Source organism: Panthera tigris, chromosome B1 (genome assembly GCF_018350195.1).
Source record: "Panthera tigris isolate Pti1 chromosome B1, P.tigris_Pti1_mat1.1, whole genome shotgun sequence".
NCBI lineage: Eukaryota > Metazoa > Chordata > Mammalia > Carnivora > Felidae > Panthera > Panthera tigris.
The window spans coordinates 200,585,387-200,599,286 of NC_056663.1; the positions used below are offsets into that span (position 1 = coordinate 200,585,387).

Sequence of the window (13,900 nt, forward strand, 5' to 3'; positions counted from 1 at the left end):
AGTGCAGTGTCTCTGGCGATGCCTGGGAAAGAGACGGCATCCAGCAGGCCACAGGGGACCCGGACACACCTGGGGCCAGGCTCGGGGCCATCCGTGGCATCCCGCCAACATGGGATTATTTCCCTTCCCCCAGACTCAACCATAATTACAGCCCAGGTACAGAGAAGGGCACTGTAGAAAAGATGGGGGGTAAGCCGATCTCCTTCCACGGTTTTGACCAACCAGCCAGCTGGATTACTTCCGATTTCTTTTTTGAAACTATCTTTCTGCTCTGATCTCCATTCATTGCCAAACTGCCCCCACACGGTTAATTCAGAAGTAATAAAGAAAGGGTTTATCACCCACGTTGCTCGGATAGCTGCAAATGAAGAGTTCGTATTAATGTGTTTCTTTTTAAAGAGCCACATTCCACGAGAGGTTCAATAGGTATTTAAGAGAACGGGATCCAAATTCAGAATCACAAACCCTTCAGGAAACAAATTGTTATATGTTCTGTGGTATTTTTGTTTGCTTTTAAGCCGAGCCCTCATCTCCAGAAACACAATCTCTGCACATTTTTTAAGGAAACCTGACCACTCCGTTTCTGGGAACATTGGCTGTTGTCTTCTGACTGACCCCTACAAAATGGCTCATGTTTTCAGCATCTGTACACACACACACACACACACACACACACACACACACACACACCCAGAGTCAGTTAGTTTTGGCCTGAGCAGCTGGTAACGCACATTGCAGACCAGAGGAAGAGAAACAAACTTGGCCACAATTCTTGAAGAGGCGCGGGGCAGGTCAGGTGCAGACCCCACGAGGCCCTCCTGCTCTCTGCACCTGACAGCGGCCTCAGAGAACGTCAGCTGGGCCATTAAAGCTGCTCTTCAAAATACCAAAAGCCTGGATAATAAGTTTGGGACAACAACACAGCAGTTTCTATTAACAAAGACACGGCCCCTGTTTCACACCACAGTTCACGTCAGAGAGTTGTTTTAGAGTTTCTACAGGAGGAACCCTAAGGGGTGACACTTACATTCCAACAGTTTATTACAGTTCTAAGTGTGCATTTGTGTAACTTTTCAGCCTGCCTTTGTGATAATTCTGATCACTATCACCTCTACTTGACAGATAAATGGGAAAGAGTTTGCTGACCTCGAACATCCTCATGGGCTAAAGCCCTTCCGGGAATATATTCCAGATTTCAGAGCCTTCGCTCACGCTCTGTCTAACATGCCGTCTCTCAGATAAATGAGGGCTGTTCCTCTTGTGACAGAAGTTCTTTGATTCAGGGGGAAAATCTACTTCAGTCATAAACTTGTGGGCTTGACAATGTGAAATAAAAAGCCACAATGACAGCATTGGCTTATTTCACAGAAAATTATTGTTTCAAAGTTTTAAATCATTTAGAAAAAATAGAACAAAGTTAGAAGACACGGACTAGCTAATTTCCAGACCGTGTGTAAAGTTGCAGCCATCAAGACGACGTGGCACCGGCACGACCACATGCGAGCAGACTAATGAAACAGACGGGAGCCCAGCGGTGGGCCCGCGTGCCCACGGTCAATACATTTCCAACCAAGGCAGTTCAGGTCATCAACGGCACTAAAATGACAGACTATCCACATGGAAGAAAATGGATTTTGACCCTTACATCTCATCCCATACACAAAACCAATATATATGGACAAAACCAATGAATCAGAAGTCCTGAAGATGACAGTTAATGACTGTGATCTGAAAAACCCGTGTCGACCCGTGCACCCAGCAACCGCAAAATGCACGACCCCCAGCACAGACTCAGGGCATTTCCCAACACTGACCGCAAGTCCGCAAACCTCTGCAGTGTGAAATCCTATGAAGTTCCGAGTACAGCGAGATGCAGCTAGAAACTAAAAGAAGATAGATTATTTTTAAAAATCCAAACACGTGGAAAGTGAGCAACATACTCCCGAATAAATCACTGGTCAAAAAAGAAATCACAACGGACATTAGAAAACATCTTGAACTGAATGACAATAAAAATACAAACATCAGAATGTACAGGACGCAGCTAGACTTTAAAAGTCTCTGCAGAGACTTTACGTGGATGCACGTATATAAGGAAAAGGCTAAGAATCTATTATCTAAGTATGAACTCTGAGAAGTTCATCGTTCAACCAAGTCCATAGAAGTCCAAAACTATAAAGAATTAAGCCAAAAGAAAGACGTGGAGAAGAGAACTGAGAACAGAACACCAGAGTACGAGGGTGAAAAACCAACAGAGCCCAAATGTGGCTTCTCGAGAGACCCAGCACAGAGGGGGGCCGTCTGGCAGGGCTGAAGGACAGAAGGCACAGGTGTCTCCGTTCTGGTGACTGAAGACAGTAACCGCCACTCTCCCCTTGACAAAGAAGACGAGGTGGATATATTTTTAACACCACCGCAGTTTTCACTCAGCAGAGAAGGAGGATAGAAATAACCTGGACACATTACGTTCCCACACGGGAAGAGCCCCCGGCGAGGAAGCGGTGACCGCGGCCGCCTCCTGACGGGCCGGGCGGCGGGAGGCAGGGACGCCCACCGCGGAGGCTGGGGGAGAAACCAGCCACATCCGAGCAGCCGTACGTGGGCCGGCACGATGGTTTAAACGTCAAGGAGCCCCCAAGACCTCGCGAGCCTGCGCCCCGCTCCCCCCCACCAGCCCTCGCCCCTGCGCCCTTACTGGGCGTGCGGGAACAACACGATGGCTGGAGGCGAGGGGGCCGGGTTCGGGGAGGCCCCGTGGGCACACGGGAGGCATCTCGCCGTCCCGAGCGAAGGAGGCTTGGAGGCCGTGATGTGGACGCCCCCAGCTCCGGCCTCGAACGCGTCCGGCTCTCATCCTGATTTTCACACTGCTTCCAGCTGGCGCTCGTACGTCTGCTGAGACCTAGAAGCGGCAGCACCGCGGTAACAGCGAGAACAAACGGCGGCGGAGACGGCAGCTCACACTCGCAGAAGCGCTCGCTGCGTGCCCGGCGCTGTTCTCAACGTGTCCACCTTGACGTACTATTTTATCCTGACAGGTCAGAGAGCAGGCGCCACTAGGACCCTCCTCCCATTTCACAGAGGAGAAAACCGAGGCACAGAGAAGCCAAGTAGCTCATCCAAGGCGCGAAGCGAGGACCGGCTGAGGTCACCACCCGAGGGCGCCTGGGCCTGGGCTCTAGTGACGCCACCTGCCCGACACTGGCGCTCACGTCCTTCTCCCGGCGCTTTTCTATCCACCGTACTGAATTTCGGAAACAGTGGTGAAACTCAAATAAAACTTCCCCCAGATGGCTTTGGAATGCCCTTCACGTCAACTGCCCGCCGGACCACAAAACCAGTCAGGTCAGGTACCTTAAATCCTACCTCAAGCACGAGCAGGGGAGGGGCAGCCAGAGAGGGAGACGGAATCCGAGGCGGAATCCAGGCCCCGAGCTGTCGGCACAGCGCCCGATGTGGGGCTCGAACCCACGAACGGTGAGATCGCGATCTGACCGAAGTCGGACGCCCAACCGACGGAGCCCCCCAGGTGCCCCTTAAGAAAAGACTTCTAAGGGGAGGACATTTACAAAACGGACAATAGGTGTAAACAGGTCACAGAAACATTAATACGACCATAGGCTCTCAAACCGAGCAAAAGGGTGCTGCTCTGTGTCAGCCGTAAGAAGCGAAATGCAGATTAAACTAGATGGAGAGGTGGCCCTTCCCCATCACGGGGCGCGTCCCCGACGCTCGCTGACATACGGTGGGCGAGGCTGGGAGAAAGGCACTCTGACATCCCGCTGGCGGGAGCCGAGCTGGCACACCTCCTGCGGAGAGTGACGTGGCTGTGTATCAAGACTGCGAGTCCTTACGACCTCCGTGCAAGCACTTAGTCTCTCTGGGATGTCAGCCGCCAGGCTGACGAGAGTGCGAGGTGATACACACACTGGGTTCATGATCACAGAATTGTCTGTCACATCCGAAGACTGAAACAACCCAATGTCCATGAAGAGGAGAGTATTTTTTTTTTAATTGGGGCCTGTTCACACCATGACACGATACGTACTGGAAAAGAGAAAAAGGAGAGGCTCTATCCCCTAAATTGGAAAAATCTGCCAGACACTCTAGGTGTGCAGGGAAAGAGGCGGAACGCTGTGTCTTGTCCGTGGGGGTGGGAATTAAAATGTGCATTTCTACTTGCCTGCATATGCAGATAAAGAAACCCTGGAAGGCCACGCAAGAAATGACTGCTCCCATACATGGCTGGCAGAGGTAGAACTGCACAAGCAAACCCAGGAAACCATTTGTCATGTTCTAGCAAGGTCGGACACGTGCACACACGAAAGCCAGCCGTGCCAACATAGGTATCCACGCCAGAGAAGCCATGCCACGCGAGACCAAGCGGCGTGCACGAGAACGCTCACGGAAGCGCTCCAGGACAGCGACGGGGTGGACAGACCCCGTGGCCGTCGACCCCAGAACAGACATAAAACAGGGAGTGGAAAAAGCAAGCTTCAGGGTACGTGCGGTGTGGAGCCACGTACGTGAACATTTTTAAACGTAAGGAAAAAAAAATCACTTGTCGTTCACAAGTACATATATAAGTAAAAAAGTATTTTTAAAGTATGTCTAGGTAATATTTAGGATAAAAGTTACCTTCGAGGCAGGAGAAATAACTAATGGGGAGGCATGTCCCAATTCTATCTGCAGCAGTTGAGATCTCGAGAAAGAAGATACAAAGGGAAAAGGAAAAGATCTTAGGACCCTCATGAATCTGAGTCACTGCGAATCTACGTTTTTTAAATTTTTAGGTGATACTGACAAGACAGCCAATCTAGTAACAGCGTAGAGAAACCACTACCCTGACCCTTTCGGTATCTGTTGGCTTTAAAGAAAGAGAACTCCCTCACTGACTCAAGCTAGTTTTGTCTCTGACCCATTTCTAATCAAGACTCCTTAGCTTCTGGGGTGCCTGGGGGCTCAGTCGGTTGAGCATCCGACTTCAGCTCAGGTCCTGATCTTGCTGTCCGTGAGTTCGAGCCCCGCGTCGGGCTCCGTGCTGACAGCTCGGAGCCTGGAACCCACTTCGGAGTCTGTGTCTCCCTCTCCCTCTGCCCCGCCCCCACTCATGCGCGCGCTCTCTCTCTCTCTCTCTCTCTCTCTCTCTCTCTCTGTCAAAAATGAATAAACGTTAAAAAATTTTTAAAAAAAAGACTCCTTAGCTTCTGACACTATGTCATACGTCATAGAAGTAAAGCACAAACGTTAAACGGACATAAATCAACTTCAGCTCTTTAGACGAAGGTAACTTACCAGCTATTATTTATTTCCCTTTTGAGAAACATCAGCCAAGCGCTCTCAAAATCTCGCAGTGAAGCTTCCTTCCATTGACCAACAGAGTCATGGCTGTGAGTCAGCTAAGCGCCTCCCATCGGCGTCTCACATCTGGTGCGATAGGACGTGAGACTATTTCCACCCCACTGGCGTCTGACATCTTGGAAACGTTTGCTCTCTAGCTGTCTACTTGCGAGCTGCCAATGCCACTGCCCGATGAGACGGGAAAACGCAGCGACATTCTCGAGTCATTAAGAAGGGAGCGGCTCAGCGCGCACAGAAGACACAACAAACTGTAAGAGCGGGGGAAGAGGAAAGCTCAGGTCTCGGGCTGGCCCTTCTGGTTCTCCACTAGCGACAGGCGAACCCACGAGTGCAGAAGGACAGAGACAGCTCACCCAGAGCGGGACCAGGCCAAGAAAACAGAATCACAAAGGAGGCTCCTTGCTTCCTTCACCCTTCTTTGCCTCCTTCCTGAAGGGATGGTGCTGGGACCAGGCAAGAAGGAATGAAAGGGAAAACGGCGAACTGCCAGGTGCCCGGCACGAGGAAGCTGGAACGTGAAGGGGAAACCGAGGTCAGTTCCCGCTCGAGCATTCGCAGGCCTCTGTACTGTCCCTCCTGAGACCCGGCCTCTCTCCTATAACGAAACTGCTAACGGAACACCTTCCTCGGGCAGCCGCTCTGTGCGTGGAGAGATAATGATGGAGAAGCATGCTGTAAACTCTGAAGGGCCTCAAAGATTCTGCTAACGGTGGTGTTGATATGCGCCTTATTAAAGCTCCGTGCGGGAGGCTAAGCACCCAGAGCACAAGTTCCTGATCACATGGCTCCCGTCAAAACATCACATGCTCTGTTCAGTCTCTCCTGGTGCAGACACGAGAAAAGCCACCTGTGTGTTCAGACCAGCAGACAGAGGTGATCGCTGTTAGCGCCGTCACGGTCTGGCCTGCGTGGTCTCCCAGGGGAGAAGAGGGCAGTGAGGCTCAAGGGTGAATGGACACGTGCACGTTACAAGAACCACTGTTAGAGAACGCTTCATCAGGACTTCCCACTCCTCCCACCCCTTTTCCCAAAGCAGGTACCGCAGGCAGTGAGGGACTAGATGGCCCGGACTCGCCTTCCCGAGGAGGACCGTCAGGAAGGCAAGAGGAGACAGACACAGCTTCTTCCCAGAGCACGAGAGAGCTACTGTCACCGTGAGGAATAGTGGGCCGAAATCCAGAGGAAGACGGAAACCTGGACGGGTAGGCTGGAGGCGGGGACTGCCTTTGCCACCCCAGGGGAGGCAGCCGAGAGACCAGGCAGCGGCTCTGTGGCCCCAGGGGCCTGGGAGTCAGAAGCTGGAGTCCACAGCATGCCCAGAATGAGGGCTCTGGCAAAACACCCACAATTAGGGCGGGGAGTGCACCTCGGAACGAGCGTGAAATGAATATAAACCTGAAACCTTAAATGGACTGCAGGCCGGGTGGCTCCGAAAAGCTCGAGCCCTGCAAGCAGACTAAACTGATGTCGGAGAGCTGATGCCCTCGCGGCACGCGGCAGAGGCAAAGGAGAATGCTCTCTGATGGAGGAAAGTGTGCTGCCACGGACTGAATTATTTCTGCAGGGACGGCTCTGGACACCAGCGTACGTGAGCACGAAGTCAGTCCCCTATCTCAACACTACGTGGAAGAGTCAACCCAAATGGATCCCAGACCAAGCTTAAGGTCTGACGCTCTGAAGCCATCAGAAGGGGACATAGGTGCACCTCTTTAGCACCTTGGAACGGGCCACGGTTTCTCAGACGTGGTGCAAAAGCAAAACCAGAAGTAATGAACGAGCGATACATCTGACAGCACGGAGGAACCTCGAAAAACGTTACGCCAAACGAAAGCAGCCAGGCACGGAAGGCCACGCGCCGTATCAGCGTGTCTGTATCACATGTGGAACACAGGCAAGTCTCTGCAGACAGAAAACCAATCGGCGGTGGCCTGGGGCCGGGGGGCGGGGCCGTGACTGCTCACACAGGGGGTTCGGTGCTTCTCTTGGGGGAGACGAAAACGTTCTGGAATTACACCGTGGTGAATAGACGAACAGCCACTGAATCGTGCTCCGGAAGGGTGAATTGTATGGTATGTGAACTATACTTCGATAAAGCTGTTCTAAACAATTATCGAATTCATTGTTTTCCCCACACAGAACGAGCAGCATGGTCATCGGAGGCCCCGGCGCACGGGAAGGGAAAATGACACGAACAAGAACGTGTACGGAGCGGACCAGGTCCCCCCGCGACCCAAACCCCTGTCTAACCAGACCCGTTACCTGCTTGTTACGGAAATAAGTGACCATCGCTTCCACGGGAAATTTAGAACTGTAAAAAGTAAGTGGTATTTCCAGGCCGAAGAAGAAATAAGTAGAAATTCTAGAGTTCCATACCCAACGCTCAGAACCCAGTGAATGGGGACACATTTAACAGCAGCTCTGACACAGCTAAAAAGAGAAACGGTGAGCTGGAGAGAGACACGAAAACAGTAGCCAGACTAAAGGAGGGGAAAAGGGTAGGAAGATACAAAGAGAAGATAAGTAGAATATAGTCAAAGCACCTAATGTATATTTAAACATAGCCGGAAGGGAGAAGAGAATAGGACAAAGTTATATTTTTTAAGAGACACGGATGAAAATTTTTTTCTAACACTTAGAAAGATGGCAATCCACAGATTTCGAAGCCCAGGGAATTCCTAGCAGAATAAATAGAAAAGAATCCACATCCAGACACATAAAAAAAAAAAAAATCAAAGAAAATCAAAGGAAAAGAGAAAGCGGTAAAACAGCCCGTGAGCCGGAGGCAGACGGCCTTCTGAAGACCAGAGGTGGAGGGACTGACCACAGAGTGATCAGAATACTCTGCCATCAAAGACAAAACTGCTCAGGTCAACCCATTTTTGCCGACAGCTGAAAAAATACAAACTGAAATAAAAACAGGTCTGGGGGGGCCCCTGGGAGGCTCAGTGGTGGAGCGTCCGACTCCCGATCCCGGCTCACGGTCCGTGAGATCGAGCCCCATGTCGGGGTCTGTGCTGATGGTGTGGAGCCTGCTTGGGATTCTCTCTCCCTCCCTCTCCCTCCCTCCCTCTCCCTCCCTCCCTCTCCCTCTCCCTCTCAGCCCCTCCCCGGCTGGCGGGCCCCTCCCCGGCTGGCGTGCGTGTACTCTCTCTTTCAAACCAGAAAAACAGGACGAAACAAGACCCAGGTGTGGGAAAGAGGCCAGGCGAGCGCCTCACCTTCAGCCACTGCTCGGCCTGCTCCTTGCTCTGCACCGCGAGGACCAGCGGGTCGGTGCCTTGCTGGCTGATCTTCAGCTCGTGCTTCTTCTTCCTGCCGTCCTTCGGGATGTACGTGACGCTGCAGCCTTGCAGCGGCAGCTCCGTCTGTGGCTGCTGGTCCTTGGAAGTCTTGTAGCACTGCATTCAACACGAGACAGCGGAACCCGGCTTAAGGAAGTGGAAGCAGAAAGGCTGAGAACACCCCGGCGCGACGGAGGGGCCGGCGCCCGCAGGAGGGTCTATCTGAGCAGCGGAGAAGCCCCGAGGCTGGGGGCCGGGTCTGCGGACGCACACGCGTCACCCACACGGGGCGCGCTCCGCGTGGCACGTCCCCCCCACGCACGTGAAAATACATCCACCGAGCATCGATGACCCGACTCAGCAGAAACAGAAACTCCCTCCTCTGATGGGCATCAGGTACCAACGGAGCGTCCTCGGGAAGTGACAGGAACGTGACACACTAGAACTGCCGAAAGGCACACCCCTGATGCGGGCAGACGATAATCTGGATGCCTTACTCTACAGCCTCCGTCGCTGGGTATCCGCCTGTCTCATCCTATCCCCTTGGTCCCCATCAACGCGTCCTACACGACATGTCTGCAAACGTTTGCTTTCCAGTTGAGTACAGGATCCAAAGTTCACACGGCTCCATTTACACAGCACACATCCGCTCTAAAGATCCCAGTGCCGTGGCGAGCACGCGGAGTTAGTTCGCATCAGTGGCGTTTAATCCGGATCTGTAAAATCCGGACTAGAATCAAATCTTGTCCAAAGGTTTCTCCTCCCACCTTGGGTCTAATTGTATTACTTAGGACCAATTGTACACATCTTCATGGAAATAGACGGTCTGAGGGTTCAGGCATCCAAGTCCTACTCTGTTACTGATTAAACCTGGCCCCTGGGAAGTCTCTCAAGCTCTCTGAGCCTGTTTCCACATTTGTAACACAAACTATTGCTGTGATTATCGCTATTTTATGGAGTCACTAAATTACCAGTAACTATAACACCTCCCACCAAGTCAGCATCATATGAGGCCTTTCATAATTTCATTTGATCGCCACAGCTGTCCATGTTGCAGACTAGGGAACTGAGGTTCAGCTGGCTAAATAGCTTGCCAATATCAGACACCTGGAAAGTGGGAGACCCCAGCCCCACGTGGCATGAGTGCAAAGCCCACTACCCACTGGGGAGGGACAGGAGCAACAGACCCCTGTTTTCAGAAATGACTTCCAGAGTCCTCTACTTTCCAGTTCTAAAACCTCGGCTCTTGAGCACCACAGGTATGGAACACGTCCACTTTTCACAAAAATCCACTCGATGGCTGCCCCGGTCTGAAAAGGAAGGAAAAAAAATACACCGAATCCAACTAACCCTGGATTGTTATGAATACTTACCGTTCGGCAGTCTCTTGTATCCTAGGTTAGCGCAAGAAAGGAAAGAAACGGAGAAGAGGGGATTGACGGTACAAGGGGTGGAGTTAGACAGGAAACGTGACAGCTTGTCTTTTTCTCGAGTTAAATGTCTCAAAATGGGATGTGTCACCAGCCCTACGTGAAAGTGCAGGCTGGAGACGCCTGCGGGCTGGGCTCCCGGGGACGCAGACTCTCAAACAGAGGACGGGCGCCCCCTGAGAGCCGCAGGACGGAGGGGTAATAAGAGGGGCAGTTCACATAAAAGCCCTCAGCTGAGCCTGCGGGATCTCTGGAGCTGGAAGGCACCATCGGGGCCGTCCTGACGGAGACCCCAGAGGAGGGGCCGTGACCTGGGCGAGCCGTCCTGAGGGGCGTCTGGCCCATCACGGCGTCCACCGCAGGGCCGCCTGGGCACGGAAGGTCACAGATGCCAGGTGCCTGCTCGAAAAGCTGAGGATGACGATGCCGATGGGCAGGAAGGCTCACTTAGGGAAGGGCCTGGCTTTTTGTTTTCCACTGACAGTTTTCTGTGCTGTTCAAACTCGGAAAGCATTCGCTTTCGTCACTGTTGGTGTTTTTGCAGGGTCAACAGGGGTCATCTGGGCACTTGCATCATAGGTCATTTTTGAAAAAAAAAAAAAAAGCTTCATCCTAGTAATAATTAACTTTGATTCTGCATTTTGTCAAAGAAAGTGTTTTCACGTGGTTTTTCCGTTAGTTTCTTCTGAAACGTTTACAACGAATCTTAAATGGTAGGTGTTTTCATCCTGGGCATCCTCTCATTTGCAAGAAACGAGAGGGGAGGGGAGGGTGTGGAAGAGGAGGACGGTCGGGAGGGGTAGGGGGGCTGTGGGGCGCCGAGGGCCCTGCTCCCTGACTGCTGAGCCCGCCACACAGCCACCTGCTTCCTGCTCCTGGTTCGAAACCCCTCTTTCACATGAGTCCACTGCACGTTGAAGCATTTACATAACACGTCCACATCTTGCAGCCATTATGTCAGATTGTAAATAAGGACCATATTAATCTTTTAAATCTGTTTTTTTTCTTCATTCTGTACTTTAAAATTCCCGCATGGCATCATTTTTGGCATATTCTAAATTTGGGAGAAATTCAGGCCACACATGTGGAAAAAATATGTATTCTCAGTGTTTAAAAAAATTGTTTTTAACCATTAATTTAAAAATATACAACGCCCTAAGCATCTAGTAAGCATTCCCATGATTCACAGAAGAAACTGTAAAGAACGGGGTTACCCGCTCCACTCAAGGGTGACACCCAGAATCATAAATCCTCCCGTGTTCTGTTTTAACGGTAGAATTTGGGGAGAACCTTTTCTCCAAGGTCAATGAGAAGGAAAAAGCAAATGCAAAAATACACTCTACAATTCACAGTTCCGATGATCAACCACGTTTTCTACGAAAGCTGGAAGGACAGAGGAGGGGGGAGTGACACACGCTCTCAAGGGCTCTGGCTTCCTCAGGGGGGCCCCTGTGGGAAGGACACGGCAGCGGGCGGCCCGCGTGTCCCTGTCCCCGGCTTCCCTGTTTCTTAGCCTATCTTCCTCTTCAGCCCCTCAGATTAAACAACAAGAAAAGAATCTGCCTTTAGTTTTCCAAAAGAATTTCCTTTCCTGGGCACTCTCCCCGCAAACCGTGGCTGGCCCGCCCGCCCCACTCGATGACCTGGCTTTGAGGAATTCACTGACTCACTACAAACGAGAAAATCCATCTTGCGCCGTCTGGCAAGTTAAGGCCCATGCGTTTCCATGGGACACGCCACAGACGTTAGTGGCCCGGGGCGGGAGGGACTCTGCCCACCGGTGGGGGCAGGACGCGGAACCGAAGGCACGCAAGGCTCGGTGCCCACGGCCAGCGCTGACTGCCCGGCGCCCGACCGCGGTGAGCGCACCCACCGTCCGGCGGCCACTTCCCCCCAGCGGACGTCCGCGCCACCCGGGGACCGCTCCCATCGAGTCAGACCGCCGCCCGATCCCGCCGAGCCTGCGCAAGCACGAGCCGTGCGCGATGCGTTACCAGCAGCTTGGTGTCCTTGATGACACAGAGAAGCTTGCTCCACTGCCCGAAGCGCTTCTTCCTCAGCAAGAAGGCGCAGATCTTGGCGTCCTTCACCAGGTCCATGGAGGCCTCCTCGGACGGCCACTGGTGCCGCGCCTTCTTGCCCTTTCCGTCCTCCTCCTCCTCGTCATACGACTCGTAGGAGCTACTCATCGCGTCCGAGTCGTAATCTGCCAAAGTGAGGAAAGCGGTAAAGGTAAGGCGCCCGCCTACAAAAGCCTTATCTGGAAGCTACCGCTGCTCTGGGCTCCAGAGCACGTGCGCCGAGCCAGTAAACGAGGAAGGGGCTCTGGGTTCCGTGCGCCACGCAAAGGGCAGTTAGTAAAACCGGGGCGGGGGGGGGGGCGGGGAATCAGCAAGACAGCCGGTGGAAGCGAAGGAAAAGTTTTCAACTGAAGGGCCTTAGAATCCTTCACCCGTGAGAAGCAGCCCTAGACTGTCCAGCGAGGGATCGGCCGCCCGCAGACCCCGCGGCGTCGGGTCTTGGCCACGCCGCTGCCTGGCGAGCGGGCCCCCGGTTCAGCAGTGTGAACCACCAGCCGCAGAGCGCGGCCCTCCCCTACCGCGACACCAGGTCAAGGTTCTCTGGGGTCTCCAGCGTCGCCCCGGGGGCATCGCCACGCCCTCGCTGCTGACGTTCCAGATCCAAGCCAAGGCCGCCCCTCTCCTCGAGTCCTCCTCGGGGCCTCCGGACACACGTGCGCCCGTCCTTCTCATGCCGCAAGGCAGTAACGCTTCGTATCAGATGGCGCCCAGCCTCCCGAACGCAGCACATCCTCCCTCGCTCCTGCGGCGCTTCGCCTCACTTCCTGTGTGTCCCACTCCATTTCCCTTTGCCCGAATGAATGTTCTCGCCTTTCACGATTTAATTTACGGGCACCTCCTCCACGATGCCCTCCGTGGATCGCCAAAGCCGGTCCTCCCTAATTCACATGCTGAAGCTCTCACCCCAGCGAGACTCTATCTGGAGACAGGACTTCTGGGAGGTAATGATGCTTAAGCGAGGTTATGTGAGGGGGGTCCTAATTCGGTAGGACTGGTGTCTCTCTGGGGAGAGCAGGCGCGGGGTCTCGCTCTCTGTCCGCCACGTGAGGACACACGGAGACGGCGGCGGTCCGTGAGCCAGGACGAGGCCCTCGCCGTGACCTGACCGGGCCGGCACCCTGCTCTCGGGCATCCGGCCGCCGGCACGGTGAGGAGACGAGCGTCCAGTGTCGGGCCACCCAGTCCGCGGCGTCTCGCTCCGGCAGCCCGGGCTGAGGCGCTGGGCAAGACGCCCCTCGTGTCTGCCTCTACAGCCTCCACCGTGCTGTCCTGCTGTTTGTCGACCCCCTGCGTCAGGCTGCAAGCCCCCCAGGGAAGGGAGACCACCCTGCAGGATGCGATGGCCCCAGCACAGGACAATGTACCTGGCCCGGGGCAAGGAACCAGGGTCTGCAGAAGGGCGGACTGCTGGATGAACCCGGTTACACCTGCCAAGCCCTCGGACGAACGGCCGGTGCAGAGTCCAACGAGAGCGAGGGACCGTGTGTCTTCTCAGCCTCAGCCCTGCCGGACGACAGGCTCCTTGACACGGGGTGTCAGCGTCGCCTCTGCACTCTCCCGCACCCCCGGACACATCCGGAACACCCTCCCTTCTCAGGACACGTCTGAGAGACGGATGGACATCTACACGACGCGTGACTCGGGTGGACGGACTACGGCGGCCGCGGCGGCCGCGCGGTTCTGGAGCGATGGCAGCCGCAGACCTTCCGCTCGGCAGAATCCGCCTCTGGGCTCGCTGGGAACTGGC

The 13,900-nt window shown here is 53.8% G+C and overlaps 1 protein-coding gene across 7 annotated transcripts in view; it reads right to left on the reverse strand.

Annotated features, from left to right (window-relative positions):
• Positions 1-13,900, reverse strand: part of AFAP1 (actin filament associated protein 1) — a 157,397-nt gene that overhangs the window by 61,608 nt on the left and 81,889 nt on the right. For all 7 annotated transcript variants that reach the window (XM_042985030.1, XM_042985033.1, XM_042985028.1 and 4 more), the window contains 2 exons: positions 12,067-12,278; positions 8,580-8,759 (listed from right to left, as the gene is read on the reverse strand). In XM_042985030.1, coding sequence (XP_042840964.1) covers positions 8,580-8,759; positions 12,067-12,278 — 392 coding nt within the window. The remainder of the gene's footprint in view (positions 1-8,579; positions 8,760-12,066; positions 12,279-13,900) is intronic.